The sequence below is a fragment of the Larus michahellis genome, chromosome 16 (assembly GCF_964199755.1).
Source record: "Larus michahellis chromosome 16, bLarMic1.1, whole genome shotgun sequence".
Taxonomy (NCBI): Eukaryota; Metazoa; Chordata; class Aves; order Charadriiformes; family Laridae; genus Larus; species Larus michahellis.
Window position 1 is genome coordinate 2045640 of NC_133911.1, and position 25354 is coordinate 2070993.

General features: G+C 48.0%; 1 protein-coding gene across 3 annotated transcripts; it reads left to right on the top strand.

The window, feature by feature from the left end:
* The first annotated feature begins 108 nt into the window (after positions 1-108).
* DDI2 (DNA damage inducible 1 homolog 2) lies at positions 109-25114 on the top strand. Of its 3 annotated transcripts, none has more exons than XR_012583963.1 (10): positions 109-776; positions 5268-5397; positions 6467-6697; positions 9106-9232; positions 11323-11450; positions 12039-12167; positions 12952-13055; positions 13473-13662; positions 18727-21131; positions 21434-25114. XR_012583963.1 is itself a non-coding variant. In XM_074560573.1 (10 exons), exons 1-9 carry the CDS (start codon positions 639-641, stop codon positions 18582-18584), a joined length of 1194 nt encoding a protein of 397 aa, XP_074416674.1. In that variant the 5' UTR covers positions 112-638; the 3' UTR covers positions 18585-18630; positions 18727-25114. The 3 variants fall into 3 exon arrangements, 2 of the variants coding, with proteins under 2 accessions (XP_074416673.1, XP_074416674.1); XM_074560573.1 differs by adding an exon at positions 18568-18630 and having other exon boundaries at positions 112-776; positions 18727-25114; XM_074560572.1 differs by having other exon boundaries at positions 18727-25114.
* The last annotated feature ends 240 nt before the right edge of the window (positions 25115-25354 follow it).

Sequence of the window (25354 nt, forward strand, 5' to 3'; positions counted from 1 at the left end):
TCCCCACATCACCCTCGCGGCTCAGGGTGTTCGTGGGGGGGCTGTGCGGGAACAGTCGGACGACGCCGAGGCCGGAGCAGCCGAGAGGCAAAATGGGGAGCCTGGGGCGTGCAGAGGTGCTGGTGGTGCCCCGAAAACCACCCCGAAGGGTCCCCAGAGGCACAGCGAGGAAGACGGGGCACCCCAAAGGCCACACTCTGCCCCAAAAAGCAAAGAGGGGGGTTCAGGGACACCCCAAAAGTGTCACCGAGGGTCTTGGAGCCCCCCAAAATGCCCAGGGAGGGGTGTGGGGAGGACAACGCAGCCGGAAGACGCGATGCTGGGAAAACCGGGGTGACACCGAGGGGCCGAAGGAGGGGCGGACATGGAGCGAGCGGCTTTCGGGGTGCGCCGGGGCTGTTTTGGGGTGAAAGACGGGGAAATGGAGGGCTGCGGGGGCGAGGATCCCGCGGGGCGAAGGCGGGGAGGGGGCGCAGGCCCCGCCCCCTCCCGCCGGGCCCCCCGCTGATTGGTCGAGCGGCCCCGATTGACGGCCGGCTCCCGACCCGGCGGGGCGGGCGCTTTGCGACGGCGGTGCTTGACGGCGGCGGCGGCACTTGGCGGCGGCGGGGGCCGGTGGCGGAGGCGGCGGGTCGGCCATGCTGCTCACCGTGTTCTGCCTGCGCCGCGACCGCAGCGAGCTCACCTTCTCCCTCCAGGTGGACGCCGACTTCGAACTGCAGAACTTCCGAGCTCTCTGCGAGCTGGAGTCCGGTATCCCGGCGGCCGAGAGCCAGGTCAGGCCCTGCCCGCCGACCGCCCCCCCCCCCCCCCGCCGTGAGGAGCGGGAGGGGCCCGGGCCTCGCCCTCCGCCCCGGGTCTGGGGTCCCCTGGGCCGGGATCGGCTTTGTCCCCCCTTCAGCCCCCGGGCCCTCCGCCCCGCCGCCTCCCCGAGCTCGGGGGTTATTTGGGGGGGCGCCCTGTCTGGGTTCTGGGGAGAAACGCGTCCTTTTTCCCCTCAAAATCCTCCCCTTCCCCTCAGGAGAGAGTTCCGGGTCTCCGGTGACTCGATGTCTTACCGGGGTCCCTCCGGGAAAGGTTCGGTCTGTTCCCGCGGTGGAGCTGAAAACGAGAAAAAAAATTGGGGGGTTTTATTGAGTTTTCAGAGGAATTTGGTGTTTTAAGTGGGGAAGGGTTTGGATCGAGAGGAATGGGAGTCGGAGAGCGGGGAAGGTGGCGGCCGACGGTCCCCTCACACCCCGGGGAACGAGGCTGAAACCATTCCGGAAAGGGTTTATTGATCAGATAAAATTCCTGTCTGCGTCTAAGGTGGAAAAAGGCTGGTTGAGGCTTTTTTCCCATCTTTTTTTTTTCGTACAGGTGCGGGGAGCGAACGGTGTGTCCGCCGGGTTCCCCCAGCAAAGAGCCGAATTCGGGGCTCGCTCGTCGCCAGCATGCCAGCACACACGGCGTGGGGGCGGCTCTCCTCCGTCTGTCCGGCCGTCTGGGATTTACTCACTGTTTTGGGTTCAGTCCCACTTTTATTTTCCTTCCTTTTTTTTTTGTGAATTTTACCAGTTTGTTAGTGTAGGGGGGTTGCGTTGCAGGACAGGGCGATGTCGGCTCCTTTTCTCGGGGCGCTGGCTGCGCCTGGGGAGTTTTGTGGCGGTGGCTTTTTACTTCCTGAGCCTTTTCCGAGTTGAAATTAATAAAATATTTTTCCAGTCAAGCGAATATTAGTCAGCGATGGAAAAAGGGCTGAGGTGGATGTCTTCCCTCACTGAGCAGGTTCCTGACGCCTCCCCCGCGGTGTTTTGCTTTACCTTTGCCTTCGCCGAGCCTTTTATTTGGGGACGAGGGGTTGGTTTTGAGGGGGAAGCGGTCTCCAAAGCAGGGGTAGAAAATCAAGGTGAGGTGGATTTTCCTTTAGGGGGAAAAAACCTCTTGATTTTTGGTAGGTAGAAAGAGAGAAACCACCTCACACAAAGGTTCCCTTCTGCTGCGCTCCAGCAGAGCCCCCCCGTGTCTGTGTGGCAGCCGCCAGAGAGGCACCCACGTTCCCTGCTGGGAACGGGGACAACCTCTACACGTGGGACTCTGCGAGCACACAGTGGCTCCTATACGTCTGGGTGTCTGGAGCGTAAACTCCTCGTCGTCAGCTTTGTCCCCGGTGTGTCAGAGCAACCCCTCAGCTCTGGGTCTGTTTTAGGACAATGAGGGGTCAGGGATTTTTCTGCTTATATTTCGCTGGGAGTTAAACTGCTGCGGAGTTTTGTGATTTTATCGGCCGCAGGTAACAGGGATCAGCGCTGCGCTTTTTGTAGCCACCTCTGCTTCCCTTCTGCTCACCCATCTGCCGTTTATGCATCGTCTTGGTTCCTTTCTTTTAATGTTTTCTAGCCATGTGTTTATTGTTCCTTTCTCTCCTGTTTCTACCCAGTGTTCGTGAAGTGTTTTGAGGACCTTCAGTGGGGAGAAAGTTCTAAAAATACAAGTTATCGGTGAAGCAGCTTGGTGTGTAGAACGATTTTGCGTGCTTAAACCATCCTCCACAAATAGGCAGTGTTACATTTACCAGACTTGGTGGTTTACTGCTGTTTTTCCATAACCAAGGCCCACGTTGTGTTAAAGGGGTCACGCTGGCACAAGAGAGGATTAATTTAATAGTAAATGTGTAGCGTGGAGCGAACCAGTGCTGTGTGTTAATCCCAGTCTTATTTTCTGCTGTTTTGTGGAATTCATTCCGGGTGCTGCAGTTTGGGGTGGAGGCGAGCAGGGGGCTGCGAGGTGTCTGAGGAATGGCTGCGGTCACAAAGTGGGGAGGGCGGCGTGAGATAACGGGGATGGCCGCTGCCGGGGTGCGGAGATAAGAGGAGCTGGGCAAGGAGAGGGGAAATAATTGGGCTCGCTGCGGTTTCCTCCACGTGTCAAGGCGGTGGCTTTTCTGGAGAGGGGTCAGGGAGGATCTGGGCAGAACCGTGTTCTTCTGGCAGCACTGTTTATTTCCTTCGTTTCTCTTTCTTTCTGCGCCGTACATCTCCCATCCTTGGCTGTGCACAGGAAGATGTAACGGGTTCTGAGTTTGCGTTGATTTACGGTTGCTGGTCATATCTGGTGTTCTTGATGGGGGTTTCTCGCTCCATAAACAGGTTCTACCCTACGGCATCGTGCAAAATGCAGCTGTCGTGCGGTATCAATGCTTGCATCCCTGCCCAGGTCACCTCCAGAAGAGCCCGTGTCCGGTACCTGGCCAGCCTTCTAAAATATGCTACAAACCAGATAATCAAAACGCAGCAAAATTAAATCAGTTTGTTTTAACAGCAGAGCGGAATGGGTCAAAAGTATATTAAGCCGTGCTGCTAATGGATGTAGCGTGAGCGCCGAGCGCTTAATTCATTGTCTGAGGTGTTAAGGCCGAATGCTCATAAATCCAATCCCAGCAAGACGACAGAGGTAAAACCTCACTTAAACTGATTAACTTGTCTCTTCCAGAGTGTCTGCGCAGGGAAACTGCCATTTAAGATTTGGGCTTGCAGCTGGGATTTATTACAAGCTTGCTTTCTCTGCGGGCAGCAGCGTTACTGAGTCAGGCCGGGTGGGACGCGTCCGGTAACGTGAGAGGATGCACTGGGACTCTTCCCGTCACACGCTAGCCTTAATTATACCGGTAATGTCTTGCAAACCGCCAGAGCAGAGACTGTGCGCCTTAATAGAGCTTGCAAACGGACCTGTGTTTGCACCCAGTCTGGCGCAATAGCGCTGAGGCTGTTAAATGTGTGGCTGATGAGAAGGTAGGAAGCTCGTGCTTGTTCCTAATCGCGTATGTTTCTCTCCTTCTGATGGCTCTGGTTGCTGTTGTACATGGTTCTTATTATTTTTGCTTCTTCTGTCTTGTCTTACTATGGCACCACCACTCTTCCAGTGCATTAGTGGGATTGTCTGTAATATTTCTGAGTAGCTGCATTAAAGCAGGGAAAGTCTGTAGCGTCTTCCAGTCCTTAAGACGTGTAGTAATTGTATTTTTTGGATCTTCTTTTTGGATCTGCTACGTGCGATAGCATCGAGTAGAGCCATAGCCCGTCCAGGCAAGGACTGTGAAAGCTTCTCCCACGCGGCTTTGCCAGTCCCGACCTGCGGCAAACCTGTTGTTGCTGAACCAGCCTTTTCCAGACCCAGAGAGACGCGGGTCTTGCTAAACGAGGTGGTAAACGTGAAATTCAATCGTATGCCTGACGGGTTGAGGCTGAGTTCTTTGGCGTTTCTTGCTTTGGACTCCTGCCAGGGGTAGGAGGCTGCTGAACCGATCTGCCCGGTCTCATCGTGCTCCCATGAAGGCACAGAAACCTTCACGTTTAGCAGATACCATTTCTGGGAACTTCTGTTCCCATAAAGCATTTCTTTCTTTATTTTCATTTTTTTGGCTTCCTGCGATTTAGGACATCTGTAGGTATTACAGATCTAATGTTAACAGAAATATTCCCATGGTGATTATTCCTTTTTATCTCAACATGGTTTTATGTTTAATCTGCGGACCCCTTGTTAAGTCAGGTTATCATAATAGAGAATGATGTGACTTTGTGTTTTATAGTCAAAAGAAATGAATTCCCTGCCATGGACTGACTGCAGGCTCGGAAGTGGTGTCTTTGGGTGCTGAACCTTCGAGCCTGGATAGAGTTACATCACTGAAGTAAACTGGAAATCACTAAGCTAATCACTGAGGTCCCTGTAAAACTGGTTATTCTGGGGAACGGTGTTGTTGGGAAAAGGCAGAGATCATAGATATTGGACTGGATCATCCATGGATCTACCCTGACGGACACTGCCTGCACGTGTGCAGTCGGTCCTTGGTCAGTAGGTGCTGATGTGGGGAGAGATAACGCTGTAGGAGACGTCTGTGACTTGTGTAATCGTAGAGATTGGATGTTGGAAACGTGTGGCAAACAGCCCTGGAGCAAGGCTTGCTTTCTTCTCAAACTCCTGGCCTCTAATTAAGAGAGACCAGCCCTTCTCCAAGATGCTGAGTTTCGAGAAACCATTGCTGGGTTTCGGTAAGACCGACTCTGTGTCATTGTCCAACCGCTTACCTGTTGAGGTCTCTCTGTGCCTGAGGTAGAGGTGCTTTGGCGGGGCCTGCCCGTGGCGAGAATTGCACGCCTTCCCTTCTGAAGCTTGAGATGGGTCCAGAGGATTTACTGGAACACTTTCATTAAAAAAAAAAAAAAAAAAAAAAGGCAAGATGTCTGCTTTGTCACGCGCGGTGTTTTTCACTGCACTCTCTCCATGAACAGATAGTCTATGCGGAGCGGCCTCTAACCGACAACAACAGATCTTTGGCCTCCTATGGCTTGAAAGACGGGGACGTGGTGATCTTGCGACAGAAAGAGACCGTAGAGCCGCGGCCCTCCATCCGCTTCCCAGGTGAGAAAGGATTTGTGCTAACTTCTGCTCTTAGAGCATCCAAAGATCTTGATATTTATCAAACACCAACTCTGTCTCTTCTCAGTCTCCTTTAGCACCTCGCTGGGCAAAACACTTAGGAAGGAGAGCGGCTAGGGATGAGGCAGGGGGCTTTTAAAATTGGCTAAAGGGCTTGTTATTTAATGTTTTTTTTTTTTAATTCTAAGGAAGTGAATGCTATTTTACTATTCTTTTGGGGAAATACAGAGAAAGTGAGGAAGGTAACTGGTTCAGAACTAAAGGTGTGTGACTTTTCATACGACCGCTGGTTCCCTTCCCGCTCGGTGTAATGGTGCAATGATCTGCAGTCTGTGCGGCTCCGGCACGATAAAAAGGCTGTTGCGATGCGCGCTGTGAATCTGTACCGTGACAGATACCCAGAAAACACGCCTCTTAACGAACCCAGTTACGCAATTGTGCGTACATGCGAAGGACTCCTCAGATAACATCTGAGTGGAGCCCTGCTCCTCTGTCCTGCCTTCTGCAGCAATTCCTAGCAATTCCTCATCATAAAATATCGCTGGCGAAGAAGGTACCGCTGGCTGAGAAGGGCTTGGGAGCGTTGCTTGAGGTCCTCATCCTCCTGCCTCAGCTGGAGGATTGGTGCCTGCAATGCAGGTCTGCAGAAATGGTACTTTTCTTTTTTTTTCCCCCCTGCTTTTTTTTTTTTTTTAATCCGGGAGATTCAGAAGTGCCTTAGAGACGCTGGGTTTAGCCTCACGATCCCCCCGTGTGGTATTCACGTTTGTGAAGCTGGAAATAACTAGTCTGCGATTCAGTCAGTGCATTTCAGGGGATAAAAACTGGGCCAGATAGAAGGCTAGAGCAGTTACAGAAATACACGCTAGCATTCCTAACCCACTAACCCAAGCACGTGGCCATGCTTCCAACGTGAATTGCTGTTTGCAGAAAACAGTCTAATACTGTAGCATTAAGAGCGGCTCATCCTTCCCGCGGTTTTTCCACTGTGTTTTTCACGCAGAATTGTAAATGTGAAGCGCCGACACCTCTGACTTTTTTTCCCTTCAAGGTCTGCCGAGGATAGACTTCAGCAGCATCGCGGTTCCTGGGACGTCCACTCAGCAGCACCAGCCACCAGCACAGCGAATTCGCCCGTCACCTCCCGATGCGCCTTCGTTCCCTCAGGGTTTGGACAATCCGGCGCTGCTACGGGAGATGTTGCTTGCGAATCCCCACGAGTTGTCCCTGCTGAAGGAACGCAATCCACCCTTGGCAGAGGCGTTGCTCAGTGGAGACCTCGGTAAGTTGGGTTATTAATCAGCGGGAGGTGGCTTTAAATCTGTTTGAGCTCAGTTCTACTAAAAGGCGGGCACAGGTTTTTAACTAGCTGGGATGTTCGCTGCCAGCTCATTGACGATGCTGAGAAATAGTGTGGGTTAGGAGTACTCAAGGCAGAGTTCCTCGCTTAACAAGACTGTTTCTTGCAAGCTGGGAGTATTTCTCCTGCTTGGCTTCTTTAATATCCTATCTCCCCCGCTTTGAAATAGCGGATGCACAGATAAGTCGAGTTTCTATGAATGGCTCAGCTCCCAATTTGTATGTGAAGACTCCCTGAATTCATGTTTTCCAGTAACAGCGTTGTGTTTGCTGCATCCCAGAGGCCACTGAGACCTCAACAGAGAGCAGTACGCCAAAAAAACAACTCTATCCCTAACGGTTAGCTGCTATGGAAGTGGACACCAGAAAGGGAGAGGAAAAAGTAAATGGTGCCTTTCGGGAACTTTTCCAGTAGCAGTAGTAATAAATGTTTAAGCCTGTTAATCTTGAAGGTGTTCACATATTTTGGGCACAGTTGGAGTCCGGTACCGTGTCCTTCGCTTCCTCTGCAGGCGAGCAGCTGATGTTGGTCCCTCATTCTTCACGTAATGAAAGCGTTGAACTCTAGTGTCCGTTCAGTATGAAAACAAGGTGGTGGTTTGAGCGTCAGAGGATGCGCTTCCAAACCTCTGCAAGACCTTTAGTTAGAAAATAAATCCTGTTGAGTTTGGGGAAATGAATGAAGAGGAGCTTCTAGCAGGAGACCTTTTTTCTTGTTTCAGGGGTACATCATAGTGTTTTCTCTCAGTCAAAGGAAGCTAGAAAGGAACTTGCATGGATATTTTTGGCCTATTTCATTTTTTCATTTTTACTTTAGCTCGTATCCAGAGTTCAAGCCATGTCCTTTGCGCTGTCAGGCTTTTCACACCTCTTGTGAGCGCTGCGTCTGTGGTGCAGTAGGGAAATTGTTCCCATCACCTTGAGAAGATGTGCTGCAGCTGGCACAGGAAACGAGAGGTTAAGCCCAAGACACCCAGAACTGGCTCATCTGCTGCTCTGTCTTGCCTTCTTATGCGCATTGAACTTTGATTCAGGTGTGCATTTTTAGTCCCAAATCGCCGCAGTGGGCTGTGAGAAGGAAGCGGGGTTTGATCTGGTCATGCTCTCATCATTCTGTACGGCTGCTGTCGGTATTCGGGCACAGATCCAGTCCAGCTCTGGCTCCGATGCCCAAATATACACATAAATACGTGCCATGTGACTGTGCTGGATGCACTGCAAGTACTTTAGAAGGCACCTGCTACGCAGAAACCTAATTAAAAAAAATAATAATAAATAAGTAAAAAACAAATAAGAAAACATACACAGTGCCTTCCCAAACATGTAACAGCCTTTGAGCCAGAGAGCTTCTTCATGGGAACTGCATTTCTGGAAGCAAACCCACAATCTTCTGTGTTTACAGAACTCAATTTATTGCCAAGTCCTTTTGGGAACGTATGTGATCAAATCCAAGCAGTAAAAAAAAAAAAAAAATAATAGCCAGAGGCCATACAAAAAGCGGGGATCTAAAAACTGTGTTCTTAAAATGTGCGGCAAGACTTTGTGGAGCAGGTGTCCCGCCTGGGACCTCTTGATTTCAGTGGTAGGCATCCAGCTTTAGGGATTGTAATGTCCCTGCCTTTGCCTGCGTTGCTTGCGTTTACAGGAAGTTTTGTTGTTAGCCTTTTCACGTCTTACAGTTTTGCCTTTGCTCTTTGCTGGATCTGCAGACTGTTATTTTACTGGGGGATTGCTGAGTGTAAAACACGATAGATTTTGCAAGCTGTTCCTGTAGATGGGCCATCTTACTGAGAGCTATGAAATCTCGCTCCTATCTGCCTGAAGCTTTTGGAAAATACACGTGCACACAAGCTTCTTGTTCGAATTGTGCAAGTTCTGTAGTCCCAATTTCTGCTTCGGGTCTCATTTATCGGCTGGTGGTTTTTTTTTCTTGGAGTACAGCGTAGGCAATTTTTCCTGCAATAGAAGAATGAATTCCTGTTTTTGTCTCAGTTCTTTGTTTTAGATATTGTTGTCTTTACGTTTTTTCCATTTTTCTTCCATATAAAAATGTATGTGCAGGGAAATTGAGTTTGATATTGCTGAGTCTGGGTAGCAACACAAGGAGAAAGAGCTCTGTCCAGTTGCTTTTCATCTCAGCGGGTTCCCAAGTTTGCCACCGATCCTTTGAGGTCTGTCCCCGCTGCCTTCAGATGAAGCCTTTGGTGCCTGTGCTGCTGAGCCTACCCCTGAGTGCGCGCTGGCATAAAAAGAAGAGTTTGCTGTGCCAGAACTTGATTTGTAAGAGTCATTTCCAGTAAAAAGCATTTCTGTATCTCCTTGTTACTGCAGAGAAATTCACCAGGGTGTTGCTGGAGCAACAGCAGGACCGAGCCCGGCGGGAGCAGGAGAGGATCCGACTCTATTCAGCTGACCCTTTTGATCTTGAGGCACAAGCCAAGATAGAAGAAGACATAAGGTAGAGAACCAAAGCTGCTTGCGGGCTCTGGAGGTCTTCATGGTGCTTTTTTCCACAGGGTGCTTCCGTCTGTGATGCTTTTTCCTTGGAGGGTGCAAGGAATGTATTTAGATCCTGCCTTAAGATGCCCGCAGGGCAATGCTCTGAGCCACCTTTGCATGTGGGAGGGCTGGGAATTGGGGACACACAGGCACACCCCATCCTTTAGGTTGTATCCAGCTGAGCCCGGATCATGAGGTGGCAGCACCACTGTCTATGCGTGTGATGTCCCAGAGCTCTCCAAGCTGGTCCACTCTGAAGCACTTGCGAAAGCACTTAGAGATCTTAGATCCTCTTGAGCGGTGGTACTTGGGTGCCTCAGGTGTGTTTTGAACCGGAGAACTGGGCCTGTGTTAGTCTCCAAGCTGAGCCTCTGCACAGCAACGTGGCGTCATTTCTCCCAGCTGCCTTTGAGATTTGGTTTTGCTTCCTGCTAATTGTTTTGTCTCTCTGGCTGATTCCAGACTCTGAGCATCACTGCTGTCAGAAGAGATGTTCTGTAGAAATATGTTCTGCTCGTCAGCGCTCGCTCCCTCTTGCTGTCTTCCAAATGTAATTGCATTGGGCTGAGGCTGGATTTCTTAAATTGAGTGATAAATCCTTGAGTCAGAACATGACTGGTGGTTTTTTTCCTGATAAAGAAATGTCTGTCTGATACAGGCTCGTAGTTGGTCATAGTCAAAATTCATTTGTGATGTCATTCTTGCATTACGACTGACAAGGTGTTGGTGCCAGATAAATGCTTCGTTTAGCAATGCAGAAAAATACGCATTTGTAGATAGCAAAACACCCGAGGCACAGGAACGCTTTCCTCCTTCCACAGATGAGGGGACAGATAAAGACGGTGTGTCCAAGGCTGTGCAGCTGTTGGGGAACAGTTTGGGCACCTAGCAGTCCCCAATTTCACACCCAACTTAGTTTCTTTGAACTCCTTGCTTAATTAGATGTGCTCTGCCCAAGATTGACTGGAAGCTATTGCTATTTTTTTTGAGAACACGGTTTTGCCCTTCAAGTGTATCTTAGGTGGGAGAGTGTAGAGCACAGAGAAAACGGAGTAATGGATTTGACAAGAAAACAAACTGAAGGTTAACCGTCTGATTTGTGCTTAAATAATAAAAGACAGGACAACATGTGGCTCTGTTTCAGGAGTATATGAAGCGCGATAGACTGGCAGTAGGGTGCTTTAGCTCCCAGATGAGCCACGTCTCGGGTGCCGTTAGCCGTTTTCCTTCCCCACCAAGAAACCTTGTCTACCCATCTTGTTGTGGGAAGGCTACCACAGTACAGAAGACGGATCAGAGAGGAGCTCGGGGTTTTTCCTCTTCCTCTACTGAGGAGGAAAAATGAAATGGCATCAAAATTGGAAGCCCTTTTCTCTTTTTGGTAGATAGAGCTGTATCGGATGCAGTCGCTACAGATACCTATCACTTCCAAGATGACTGGAGGGGCCGTGGTGGGCTTCTTGAGGGGCGTTTCTTCTGTAGGCTTGAATTTGCAGCAAGGGCTTGTGTTCGTGGTGGGGTGTTCTCGCTGCGGTTTTGCTCATCTCCCTCCCTTCCAATATCTGGAAAGGAAAGATACCAGGGAAACGTTGGAGGATTTTAATGTTCAGCTGCTGTGTGGGATTCCAGCATTGTAGCTACTGGCAACATCATGGTGTGCCCTCAGTGCTTTATTTTAGAGTGACTAATAAATAACACAGGTTTTTCGCTTGCAAGTTCTCCAGGTTAACCCCGTGGCGACAGGTTTCTGTTGCAAACGGAAGGCCGTCTGATGCTGTAGTGTGAGTTAGGCAAGGTGTTGGTAGGAGCAGTCTTCATGGCCGCTGGGGAGCAACTTGATGTCTCTGGATTACGCCAGGATCGTTACTAGCAATCCCCCTGCTAAGAAGGCTATGTTTAGCTAACGAAGCAGTCTTTGTTGTGGTTTAAACACGTTGTTCGTAAGGTGAGCTGCAGCAGGTGGGATTACCAGATCTAAGGTGGAGGGATGCTTATAAGATCTGGCTGACGAAAAGTCTGATTTTTCTCTCTCTTCTCCATTAAATTCAGGCAACAAAACATTGAAGAAAATATGACGATAGCAATGGAAGAGGCCCCCGAGAGTTTTGGGCAGGTGGTGATGCTGTATATTAACTGCAAAGTCAACGGACATCCAGTGAAAGCCTTTGTTGACTCAGGTGAATTGCCCCATTTTCATCTCTTTCTCTGCACGCTCCTCTCCCTCCCTGAGGGAGACGGTAAACGCTCCAGAAATTTTGCCCAGAAATGCCATAAGAAAGCACTGCGTTACAAGATTTTAAAGCACCTGATTAAAACCTGAAAGCAGCCTTGTTTAAGGCGAGCAGAGCCAACTGTTGTGAGAAGCAGCGTGCGTGAGTGCTCGAACGCCCCAGATCAAGGCTCCTGTGAGAATCTCCGGGGCTGCGATGCCAGAAAGGTCACTGCCACATGTGTGTCTTATCTCATTTTACAGATGGGGGGGATTTTGCATGCCTTTAATGCTGTGCTTCCCATCCACAGCCTTAAAGGGGAAGTTCTTGGGGTTATTCCAGCTCTACAGTAATACATACTTTACCATCAGTGCTCATCTGTGTGTATGCAGTCAACTCAGCGCAGTGGGATTCACAGGAAACCTTTATGCCCTAATGCAGTTGCTGGTGCAGTGTGGTTTCCCGGCTGCTGAGTGCAAGATCTTAAGCCCTTCCAGGAGAGAATTTAATTTGTGATGAGCTGTCAGGATTTAACACAAATTCTCTTGCTGGTAGGTGCCCAGATGACCATCATGAGCCAAGCTTGTGCTGAAAGGTGCAACATAATGAGGCTGGTAGATCGGCGGTGGGCCGGCATCGCTAAAGGTGTAGGAACACAGAAAATAATTGGCAGAGTGCACTTAGGTAAGTACCTCTGTTCTTCTTTGGGCAGCTTTGGCGGCAGTTTGACTGCATTTCCCATAGTCTTGGCACCGAGGAGTATCTGGTTTAATGCCGTAATTGTTAAAAACTCCCGCAGAGTAAAATAAAAGTGCATCTGCGATATGTTTGTTTGTCTCGGGCACAGTAGTCTGGCTTCTGTCTCATTTAATGCTTTCTTAATGGAATTACCTTAATACTTTTAGGTGAGGGGAGTCCTCAGCTCAGAGGACGTGCTCACTCTGGATGCGAAAAACAGGGCTAATGTGAAATAGCAGGGTCTTTCCTGTTTAGGGTGGGACTGCTGGGCAGCACGAGTTGCTCGGGAAGGGTTCCACTACAGTGGAGCGTTTCATGTTCCTTTGGGAAGAGAAGGCTCTCTGTGCTCTTGTGCAGGTTTTCTGGATGAGAGGAGATTGTCCGTAGTGTCTAAAAAATCGATTCTCTTCACTGTTGTTGCTTTTTAGACTTGTGCTCTAACGAGCTGTACGCAGCTCCTCTAGCTTGGAGGGTTAGATAAGCAGTACTTAAGGCTCTAGAGCAGGTCAGTTTTTAAAATAATTAACTTCTTGAGACCAAGGCAGGCCTGATAGTCCCTGGGGTTCGCAAAGGGCTAGACTTTCTGTGACCCAAACGGTACGTCAGAGCTCTGGCTTTAAGATTTGCCCAGGTTTGTGCAGACCTTTCCCAGGAGGTGGCAGAGCAGAAAGTAGATTTTTTTGCGCTGTAGCATTGCAAGGTGGTAACTTCTCTCTCCCCTGCCTTTCAGCTCAGGTCCAGATTGAAGGGGATTTCCTGGCGTGCTCCTTCTCAATCCTTGAAGAGCAGCCCATGGACATGCTTCTAGGACTGGACATGCTTAAGAGGCATCAGGTATCAAAATCTCTTTTGAAACAGCTACTGGCTCTTCCAAGTTAAGTGCTAAGTGCAATGTAAATGCCTTGGTTGTGAATGTATTGGGATTTTTCTGGGGAGCGTTGATGGTGGATTATCTTCCAGCCGGTTAGGAAAGAAGTACATACGCTACATACATCATGGATAGCTGTAGGATGTCTGGCTGCTCCCTGAAGATTTTTGCTCTGATCAAAGATGCTCAGAGCTTTCCAACTGAATGATTTATTACAAATCAAGTCACGCGGGGCCCTTTGCTTATAGCCCACTTGGCCCACTTTGCTTAGCTGCTATGAGCTGTTCCCTTTGGAGATGGATTGTTTAACCTTTTCTCTCCTTTTTCTCCGGGAATTGACTGGCTCTTATGCAGGCCCCTGATGTCTCGATGCTCTTTCACAGTGTTCAATTGATCTCAAGAAGAATGTCCTAGTGATTGGCACGACTGGCTCGCAGACCACTTTCCTCCCAGAGGGCGAGCTCCCAGAGTGTGCCCGGCTGGCTTATGGGGCCGGGCGGGAAGACGTGCGGCCGGAGGAGATTGCAGACCAGGAACTAGCAGAAGCAATACAGAAGTCCGTAGAGGAAGCAGGTACCGGGAGGAGTGCAGTGGAAATATTAATCCGCGTAGTTTTCCTGCTGACAGGATGTCTGTCAGTAGTCCCCCTTCTCAGCTCCTAGGAGATACAGCCTAACGCAGCACCAGCGAGTAAATGGTGGAGAGAAAGGGGCTTTATTCTTGCTCGTGGCCTCTAACTGCGCTTCTCTTTTCCTTTCTGCCCAGCAAAATCTGTCTGCACGAAGGCATTTGGGGGTGCTTGCTGTTTAATTTGTGCTTTCCTTGCAACTTCCTACCCGCTCTGGTTTCTTGACCTTCAAAGGTGTGGAGATAAATGGTTGTCTCTGGCACCCGTTCACCTGGGTCGAGTTGTAGTGCCTGGTCATGGTTCAGTTGTGTGGTGTTTTAGCAGCCTTGGGTAAGGACAGCTTTGTGGAGGCTTCCGCAAATCCCGTTCTTAATAGCTGCAGCATATGAAAACAGAGGAGCTGTAGCAGTAAGCACAAATCTCTGAACAGAAGTTCATGACAATTTTTAGAAATAGTACTATTTCAGCATTTTTTTCCTTAGAATGGTGCTTGTGCCCTCGGAAGGTGAATTGCTTCTCTTACTGAAGGTTACCGTTGCTCCAAATTTCAAAAGCAGCAGCTGAATTCACATCCTAATATACATCATCAGCCTTGACTGTGATCTGCAAAGAGAATTTTCGCCCTCCCCGTAGATTTGCTCCCTGTGCCTCTGGAATCCGTAAGCTGCACAAGCCCAGACCGACTGGGCTACGGGAGATTTTAGTAGCTGCAAAATTCATTGAAGTGGAGATGCCAGAATAGCTGAAAGCAGAGCTATGAGCCAGATTTTCTGTTTAACTCCTCCCTTAAAAGCATATGCTTTTGACTAAAGGAAAGCTTCGTTATTTTTTTCCCTGCTATTAACAGTGAAGCTGTGAATACCTCACAAAGTATATTCCTCAGGCCTTTTACAAAACTTTTAAAGATAACATTTTATATGCAAGTCTTCTATAAAGACTTTTGAGTTTTCCTGCTAATTTTTCCTCTGGAAGCACACAGTAAGGTTCCGTTTCCCACACAAATGCCAAAACTCTTTGCCAGGTCACGTTTAAGCTGATAAATTTGACTTCTTCCACATTTCTATTGCTATTTTTTTTAAGACTCTAGCATGCACATATTTAAAATTGAAGTGCAATAACCAGATTTAACCATATGTGTATATATATCTATAAAACCAGTTGTAATGCACTGAAATTTTTCTTTAACACTTCCCAATTGCTGCTTGATAGCCCAAAGAGTAAGCAGTGACTTTTGTGCAAATAATGAAATTGTTTACACTGAGGGGAGCACAGGACTGAACTTACTGGTCCCTCTACCAGTTTTCTTCCATTCTAAGAATATAAGTTTTCCAGAGATGTAAAAAACTTGAGAGGAATGCCTGGCTTTAATAAATCAGCAAGAAATGCTTTACGTGTTTGACTTCTAAAGCCAAATTTGAATGCTTATTAACTTCAGTTACGGCAGGTAGAGAGAAACACAAACATAGGTTTGACCTTGCCCCTGTCAGGTTTTGGCACAGCTGAAGGTCACATTCGGTAGCTTGGGCTCATGTCTCTTCATATAACCTGGCAGAGAAAATGTGCGGATGTAAATATTAGTTCTTTTCCTGTTAAAACTGTGAACCTGATGAGGCCCGGGTTGGTTTTAGACATATCTTTCCATTTGGGGTGAGAACTTTGCAGACATCGTAGTTGGTTGGACTTAGTTCTCTGCTGAAAGGGTCAAATAAAAAGCAAACCTCAGCCCCAAATGTATCAGTCTTTACAATAAAAGCATTTTAGTTGAGTGCTTTAAGATGAAAAGTGCCTAAAATGACTTAAGTCAAAGCTGCTTATGCACCAAATACAGTTCTAAAGACCATGTGGCTTTGTTCAGACTAATCAGCAGTCTACAGTTTGCCATTGACGCTGAGCCCTAGAGGAATGTAAAAGATTTATGAGAATAGGAAATCCATTTTGTGGATTCGCTTAATGCTACCCGTGCACAAAACTAAGGTAGGTCTTGCTTAGATTGACTGTGTGTAAGTCTTAGACACGTTATAAGCCTCTGGCTCACAGGCTGTATCCTAAGATGTCAGAATACTAATGTATATTCTCTTCCAAAGCTGTAGAATCATAGAATTGCCTAGGTTGGAAGAGACCTTTAAGATCATCAAGTCCAACCGTTAACCTCATGCTGCCAAACCCACCACTGACCCGTGTCCCTCAGCACCACGTCTGCCCGGCTTTTAAATCCCTCCAGGGATGGTGATTCCACCCACTGCCCTGGGCAGCCTGTTCCGATGCTTGACGACCCTTTTGGTGAAGAAATTGTTCCCAATATCCATCCTAAACCTCCCCTGGCGCAACTTGAGGCCCTTCCCTCTTGTCCTATCACCTGTTACTTGGAAGATACCAAACCCCTCCCAGTTACACCCTCCTTTCAGGGAGCTGTAGAGAGCGAGAAGGTCTCCCCTCGGCCTCCTTTTCTCCAGGCTGAACACCCCCAGCTCCCTCAGCCGCCCCTCACCAGACTTGTGCTCCAGACCCCTCACCAGCTCCCTCGCCCTTCTCCGGACTCACTCCAACACCTCAGTCTCTTTCTTGTCACGAGGGGCCCAAAATTGAACACAATATTCACTGCTATTAGCTGCTGCTAGATGGTAGCAGGAAAACCAAGTGAAAGAACAGGAGACCGGAGAGAACACAACGCAGGACCAAGGAAGCTCAGCTCCCTGCAAGGCCTGTGTTCTTTCACAGCAGCTTGTGGTTTTGCTGCCTTCTGGTAGATGGTACAACAGAAATTGCTGCATACATCTGTAGGTTATTAACGTTCTCACTTTGAATGCACCTGGATTATTCTTGAGCTTTATTTAATCCCCCAAAGCTCACTTTAGTGAGCCTCATGATTTCTGTCGGCTGACTTGCTGGTGTTTCGACACCCACGGAAAGGCGGTGAGGTGGTAGTGGAGTCCTGGTGTGTTTTACTGTCCTCTGGATCCTCCACGTTTGCTTCGTTTATGTCTGAGGGCTTGCCCTTTTTTGCCAACATGCTCTGTTTCCCACCACCACTGGGAAACTCTGTGATTATGGCGGATTTACAAAACGAGCAGCAAAACGACAGTTACTTTAGGAGGAAGCGTGTTCAGGTAGTTTACCCCATAGACAGCTTTTCATGCAGACAGCTTCGATTCAAGAAAGGCACTGCCACCTCATACGCAACTCAGCCTTTTCCTAACATAGAGAGGAATTTATCCCTGATGGTGCACTTTGTGGAGAAGGGTTTGTTCCGGGTGTTAGCTGGATCGATAGCCCTGATGGGGCTGGGATTCAGCTCCTGTAGGTACCCCGGGAGGAGGAGGATAGTGGGTCTCTTAAGGATGACCCCGAGGAGTGCTTGGCAGGAGAGTAGCTACTTCTGCTGTCTAAGTGACTCCAAATCCCTGATGTCTTTGACTGATCAGACCCTTATTACCGATCCTCTGAGTCAAAACACAGTTCTACTTCCTCTCTAAGAATTGGCTTGGGAGCAGAGAGCGTGAACGTAATCCTACCGTGTAGAAACAGAAGATGATCCCGGTTTTTCATCTGTGCCCTGTATCACAAGCCTTTTTGCCACCCTTATGAAAGATGAGCGGTCTGAAAATCTGTAGGGTAATTCTGGCTTTTTAATACTCCAGCATCGCCAAGTTGGTGTAGCTGCATTAAGACCAGATGTGCAGCCAAAAGAAAGGATTGCTCTCTGCAGTGGCTGCTGTATTTTATACCAAAGCGTATCGATCAGAGGTGCAGTATCACAGCATGTAGTGCGCTATTTTTATTTAACGGAGAATAAAAAAAACAAGTAACTGAGTTGAAAAAAGGTAGATTTCTTCTGTGGTGTGGAACTCAAAGGAAATCCTGGCTGTACATGTCCCCCAGTCCACCTGGGTATCCATAAAAAGAGAAAGACTTAAGGTAAAACAGCGGTATATGTTTAAGACCACTGAGTTTGGAGGCCTCTGGGAAGGGAAAGAGAACTAACGCAAGAAATCCCACAGCACAAAATCTGAATATCTGACACTGGACGGAGCAGGGCTTTAATGGAAGAACAGGCACTCTTACAGCAAAGGTCATGTTGGTGATTTAAAGAGAGCATGGGAGCTGATACGTTAGCAAGATTAGACCGTTAGCAAGATAAGTTCACTTATTTAATCTGTCCTGATAATGAGAGCCAGTGTTTGGTGCCACTGATAGAGATCTGCAATTCATCCGTTCTCCGTGTGGAGAAGGAAACGGTGAGCTGGGTTTGACGTCTGGCTGTCTCTTTGCTCTGCTCTTCCCAGTCTCCGGCAGCAGTTCCTTTGCAGGATTTCTGCCTTTTACTCTAGGATCTTTACGCTTCCCTTTTGCAGCAAGCTGGCGTTTGCTCGCCTTCTCTTGCCTGCGATGGCACTAGCAGTTGCAAGACAATAACGAATCGTATAGAGAATTGTATAGAATCCTATAGAATAGTGACTCGTATAGAGAGATGCCCTCTTAATTCTCATTTCCCTGAAACATGGCTCCTGAGTAACTTCAGCTGTACAGAGAACAAACGAGTGCGGTGCTAGACACACGCCTTGGGCTGCCTATATTTTATCAAGCGTGTAGTATCACCCACAGACCACTGTGCAGCGTAGATAGTACAGAACAGCCTTTAAATTGTTCTCCAGCAGAGTTATTTTTGACTTGACGTAAGGAATTTCCCAGGCAGAACCCCTTCTGGAAGGCAGCGAACGCGAGGAGCCTCCTGCTGCTCGTACGCTGGGCAGTCGGGAGGGGAGCTGCGAGGTCGCAGGACTATAACCATGCATGTGGTGTGCTCTGAATGCTAACACGAGTTTGGTGTGTTTGTTTCCTAATCCAAACAGAACGTCAGAAGCCTTGATGCATGTAGTGTGTGTTTACTGCAGCTGGAGTGGGCCACAGACCAGGTATTTATAGCCATTGGTTTATAAGTTTTTGCTACTACAGTGAAAACAGTGGTTCTCCTGTGTCCTAACTACTGCTTTCTTTCTGTCTTCTGTTAGAGAATAGTGACAAAGAAACTACCTCACTGGAAATGCCCTCATTACCAGCTTCTGATGGGTTTCAAAATCCAGTCCAGTCTTCAGGACTAAATTCCAAGATCTGTAATCCCACAAATCAATTACTTGATCGTTCTGTCTCTGCCCCTGCTTCAATTTGCTCATCCGAATCTAGCCTCGCAGAGCCCATTGATCCTAGAGCTGTCAAGTCTTTTGAGTCTCCAACTGAATGCCAGATAACCCCAGAAAAAGAACATCCTCTCTTGTTACAGCATCTTTCCAATAACGCTTCCTCGGCAAATAACGACCCTTCTCCCCAGCCAGGGGAGGGAACCTGTTGCAATCCAACTTGCCTTTCACAGAAGACACTCAAAGAAACATTTATTGCTGACAGTCTAAAGGAACGTAACGCTAAAGAACAAGACCGTGGTCAGGAACATCCTCTGGAAGTGACAAAAGAAAATAGTTTGGCTGGCACTGCTGCTAAGCACAGGCGAAATAAAGACATATGTCTGTCTGCAGAACAGGAGCAAAAGCATGAGCTTCCCATAGACCATCAGACATGCAAAGAACCAGAGAAGGAACATCTGGAGAAGCAAACTGAGACGACTGACCCAGAACCTCCTTGCCATGTTGGTGGGGTTGAGAAACTTGTTGTGGAAGAAGCCAGCCAGCGAGCAAATCCTCCTACGGAAACGAGAGGAGATGGACTGGAGAAAGCAAATCTTTCCTGTGCGAAAGGGGGTATCCAAATGTCAGCCTCCTGTAGCTGTGTGCATACGGAAGCCTTCATGGAAATAGATGGAGCTGAGCAGTCTGTAGCTGAAGCGCGCAGCTCAACAAGCGAGCAGAAGTGGCAGGCTGAGAACAGAAGTGTGTCTGACCTGAACTCTGACACCTTTTCTATGGAGGTGGAGTCGCTAAAGTCTGCGTCCTCCTCCAGTGATCCACTTCCCACTGCTGATGTCCCGCAGTCTAAAAGCACTAGTGAAATTCCTGCCAAGTATAATGGGTTGTCTAATTTGGCAGCTGAAGACAGCTCTTCCCCCTCCAGCATCCATCAGCTGGATACGGATCCAGGAAGACCTTCAGAAGAGCCATGTTTCTCTCTAGCATCAGCCTTGAAAGAGCTGCACAAACTCTTGATTATCAGTCGGAAAGGAGAATGTAAAATCCTTGCCTTGGAAGAAGTCTCTCAGCTGGAAATGGCTCACAGAGAGCCAGCAGCACAGCGGAAGGGGCTTTCTGAAGATGAGCAGAAAGGCTCAGATCCAGCCAGCCAGGAGGAGAGTTGTTCCTTCTGTGAGGTGAGGTCTGAAGGTGGGAGAGCAGAGGGGAAACAGCTTTGCGGTTCTGACCCAGAAAACATCAGCGCTGGCTCTATCAGATGCGTGCGGGCTGCTCTCGGAGAAGGTGCTTTGGAGAGTCACGAGTTTTCAGGTAAGAGTGATTTGGTCGTGGTGAATTCTGCAGCGACATCTGACCAGCAACAGAGCTCTGAGCAGGAGGAGGTTTTGGCAGAAGGTTATCAGAGTCCAACTAGTCCAACTTCGGAGCAAAACGCATCTGTTTCCTCTGCCCCTGCTTCGGATGAAGGTGCACCTCAAGATACTCGGAGCCTGTTCACAGGAGCACCTGGGAGCAGCAGCAGTTCTGCTCCCGAAGGTCCGTGGCCATCGGGTGGGTGTGAGGAGCCCCTGCTGAGCCCACCAGCAGGCTATACCGGGCGTACCTCGGGTGCTTCTCCACCACCTGCTTTCCCGGCGGCTGATGTTAATCGGATCCTCAGTGCTGGTTTTACCACACAGGAAGCTCTTGAGGCTCTGGAACGAGCGGATGGAAACACGGATCTTGCTCTTCTCATTTTGCTAGCCAAGAGTATCGTTGTTCCTACGTAACTGCAGAAGAGGTAGCTGACTGGGGTGTCTTTTCTTTTAAAGGACATATCAAAATTATACACCATAATGTACAAGCAGAATGTTGAGCCAGATTTTTCGATTACTTGCAGCCAAAGTAACTTGTCTCTTCTGTTTTACGTGTTAGATTTGGCCTTTTAAAAGAAAGAAAACGTCCGAGCGTTCCGTGGACAGGATAGCTTTTAAGTATGCATACTGGGTAAAAATTAATGTTTTTATTTAAATGTACAATTTTAGAATAAGCTCCAATGTTACGAATAAAAAGCAGAAGCCATTAAGATCCCCGCCCTGTCCAGCGCAAAGCAGATTGTGAAGTGAATCGCCCGCGCGTGGGCGTGCCCGGGACAGGAGGCGCACGCCGACTGCGGTATGGCGCAGACGCCAAACAGCGCTTGTCCAAACGGACTCTGGGGATTTGTTGTAGCTCTCCTGCGCTTTGTAGCCCAATGTCCATCTGTGACGCTGGCGAAACAATTATGGCAGCTACTAAAGGTATGTAGATGCCCACAGACGCGTAACACTTTGCAAGAGGAGTGAGGGGTGGAGGGGGCTTTTGGAAGCGTGTGTTCTTGTGTGTGCACGAGGAAGGCTGCTGCCCGTTTTTGCCAAACCCTTTTATGCTCTTGGGCCAGTGTGTTCAAGTTTACAACGTGGGGATAGAAGAAGGGAAGGGATAGAATTTGGTGCTACCAAAACTTAAGAGACGTTTTAACTTATTTGAAGATGTGCTGGTATTAATTGTAAGGGGGTGGGAGGGAGGGAAAAGGAGTATTTCACTTTTTTTTTTTTTCTAGCCTTGCCCACACCGTGTTCCCCTGTATGAAAGAACAAGTTCAGCCACTTGAAGGCAAAACCTTAACGATGAAATTGTTTAACAAACCAGCCGTGTGTTACGGCTCTTAATCCCCCTCTGCCCCTGGAAGAATGAACTGTTTCAGTGGATGCATTCTCTATGCACCGAGCGGGGATGGGATCAGAAGAATGAAGAAATCTGCTTTGCACTAGTTTAATCTCGATGTTTGGGGATGATCAGCCGCTCAGCTGTGGAAATGCAAACTGCAGAAAGCCTGGAGCGGCTGGTGGGGTACTAATTTAATACCTCTTAACGAGCGAGGGCTCCCCAATAGGGTTTCTGAAACAAATGCACTGACATGGCTTCTGCATTATAACCATCGTGGCCTTCTGGGAAGTCCTTGGCGAGTAGCCTGACGAGCACTCGCCGAGGCTGTGCTGTAGGAAACCCTTTCCAGATGCTTTTTTTTTTGGGGGGGATGAACTACTTTTGGATGCTCTGCAGAACCCCAAAACGCTCTTGGGGGCTGGGGGAAGGAAAGCACGGCTGAAACACGATACCAAATTTTAAGTAGGAACTTTTACGTAGTCCCACTTGCAAAGCTCAGAAGAGGCTTTGTGTCAGGTGTTCATCTTGAACTTTCTGCTTTGAGCTAAACCAGCGGGTCAGCAGCCGCTGGAAACATGTTTTGTTCGTGGCTTTCATTTGTTGTTATCATTGTCTCAGGCCTGTGTTCCTGGTGTTTTGTTTTCCCTGTGGTGTAGCAGATTTGCCTGCGTGTACGCTAGGCTTTTTTTCATGCAGGGTAGCATTTAAAAACAACACAGATTTGGTTCCCTCTGTGAACTTGCAGGAGTTTCTGATGCCGGTGAGCGGTGGTCATCAGATTTTTCTTAGAGGCTTGGGTAGCCAGGAGATCCTTTAGAATAACGAAGAGCTTTAAGGCATTCTGCTGTTGAATGGAGCTTCTGCATGAGCTGTGAACGTACCAGCTAGGCCTGGGGCTCCCAGACATGCTTAGCTCATATCCCACTACTTGTGATGCCGGCAGCAGGCATTGCTCCGTGTGGATGTAGGAAGCAGCGCTTGGCTGTTTGGGGACCCCTTGCCGGAGCAGCATGGAGTAATTCACTTTGAGACTATGTTCACATTGAGTCACTGAGGTGGGACTACAGCTTTAGGATCTTTACCAGGCAGGTGGTCAGAGTTAATCCTGGTGATGTTTGGGGTTTTTTTTTTCAATATTCTCCTTGCAATGAGCACCTCAGATCAGCAAAAGCCCCCCTCTGTCTAACACTTGGGCTGGTACAGGAGTAGGGTGTCATCAGATCTCTCTCTAGAAGCCTTAGGAATTAAGATTATATTAGACCCGTTCCCATCTGTATCTGGTTCCCTATCAAAAGCAGCAACAAGAACGCAGCTCCCAGCTCTCGGATCCAGAGCATCCTCAGCCTGAATAGCCGAATCTGCTCCCGATTCACACCGCGGGTCTCGGTGAGGTGGTCCTGGGAGCAAGCCCCCACCTGGTACGCAGATACCAGCTGCGGGTTGGCCCTCTTGGACGCACGAGAGCTGAATTTGTGCCCTTAGCCTGCAGGTTCATCTACCGCCAGCTTCTTGAAGCATCAGATGTTAGCCATTTGATGTTATACCCCTTTCCATAGTTACACTTTATGTTTTTAGAAGCAATTACTAATAGCTAGACGAAGTACTGCTGCTTTGCACCAAACTGGGTAAAGGCTCTAGTTTTATGGCCATGTTTACTTAGACTGCATATACAGAATTTATGCTATAAAAGCTTCAGAGCATCAGCCAACTTGCTTCAATGCTCAGTTTTAGCCTTTGTCAAATATAATTTTTGAAATCTGCCCTTCTGCCAAAGCTGTACTGAAGCATTTATCAATAGTGCTAGAATTTCCTGGGTAACTTTCTCTGAACTGCTAGAAACAAAGCCTGACCCCCAACTGATAAAACCTTGTAAAACTATTTTACCAAGTTGGTCCAAGCCTGGTGATTTAAATCTCTTGATTTCAGAGCCTTGCTTTGAGCGAATGGCTAGGTGCTACCAAATTAGAGAATAACTTTTTTAGGAGCGAGATTTATGTTGGAGAAAATCTGGGCAGTGGTGAGCATTTAAGGTTAAAATAAAATGTAACAGAATGTGTATTTAGCGAATGCCGTCTAAAAGTTGTCTTCTGTTTTAATGTGCATGTGTGTCCTCTCTGCTGCGTGCACACATCCTTTGCTCGGCCTTTAGCAATCCCTTAACTACTAGGCTCTGCTCACCTGGCTCATAAAGTGGGAATACTTCTATTTAAGCAGGGACGGCTTGTTGGCTAGAGCCGGGGATAAAGGTAACGCCAAAAGCTCTTCAGGTTTCCGAGGAGCCACGTGCCCTGGTCTAAAATAAGGCTCTTCACTCTCTTCTCTTCCCCTCCTCATTAATCACTGCTCCAATGTACTAATGTCACATCAGCTTAGCAAAACAGTTTCAGTATGAGAAGTCCATCTATAGAGAACAAAGCAACGCTCAGAAGCTGCTTCATAAAGATGCCAGCGCCTGTGGGGACCCGTGTGGGTCCGTGGAGCTGGTTTCTGGCTGTTTCCTGAAGCCACGGTGGCCGCGTACCTTGCTGTTGGTTTCTGAGATCTGTTCTGGTCCTTGAAGATACTGAAGGAATTTACTCGGCCTCTTGCTCTTTCTGTATGTGAGGCTCTAGGTGAGTTCAGAGGTGACGTTTAGTGAAATATCGACATCTGAAAGTTTCTGGGCACAGGTAATTCTGACAAGAGGAGGAAATATTTCCTGGTGCTGGTCCCTGGCATGTTTACCTGCTGCTGGACAGAGCTGAGCTACGCTGTGTTATCGTGACAATCTCTGCCTTGTTGCTACGTATGGTCAACTTTCTACGTAGACACTCGCTCTCCAGGACTGTTAACCTCGTACCTCCTAGATATGTTCCCTTCTTTCTGTCTTTGTCTCTCCCTCTTGCTGTCTCCTTGCCTCAAAAGTAGCAATATTTAAGTGTACTTGCTGAATGCTTAACTTCCAGATAAGTTTTCTTTAGAACACTATGCCATTTACAAATAAAAGGAGGAACAGATCCTAGAGGTTGCTTCGCCAGACTTGGACTTTGGCTCCCCAGAACTTTTAACGTGAATTCAAAGAGGAGAAATCAAGAGGTATTTTTGCCTGCCTCTCTCAGAGGTCAGCTTGGGAAATGGGGTTGGTTTCGTGTACATCATTCCCTTCTGAAGCGTTCAAGAGATTTCTTCCTGCACTGTGTAGACATAGCTTAGTCCGTGATCCAAATGCGTAGCGGTTTGGGTTACTCCTTGACTGATGCTTTTTAGCTTAAAGAGTTTTACAAACTCACTTAAGGAACTTGAGGGAATCAATACTCAGGAATCCTAAAGCTGGTTGCATTTGTGTCATTTACTCTTCTGGGCTGAACATACTGCGCTTGTCCTCGCAGGTGGCTGAAGGGAGGAGTGGTTGTGTCATCAGAGAATGGGATGTGGTTCTGCCCAAAGTAATACACACTTGATTCTTTTTTTTTGATTTTTGGTTGTTTTTTTTTTTTTTTAAATATTGGGGGACTGTTTATCAACAAAAATTGATGTGTAAAAAAAAATTTGATATTTAAAAAAAAAAAATGAATAAACACTTTATCATAATGTTGCTTGATTGGTCTGTCTGTATTTCTGAGGTCAGCATCTCTGCACTCAAATCCTTCTCCGGCTTTTGTTCTGAAGGCAATAGAATTTCCTTAAAGGAAATGTTGCCATTTTGAACATAAATTCATAGGAATCAGTGGTTAAAATGGTTCCAGTTGGCAGGGCCTGAGAGCAGGCGTGAGAAATTCATGTATTCCCCTTCTACGGAGATGGGCTGCTGAATCCTTCAGGCAGGACTTGGAAG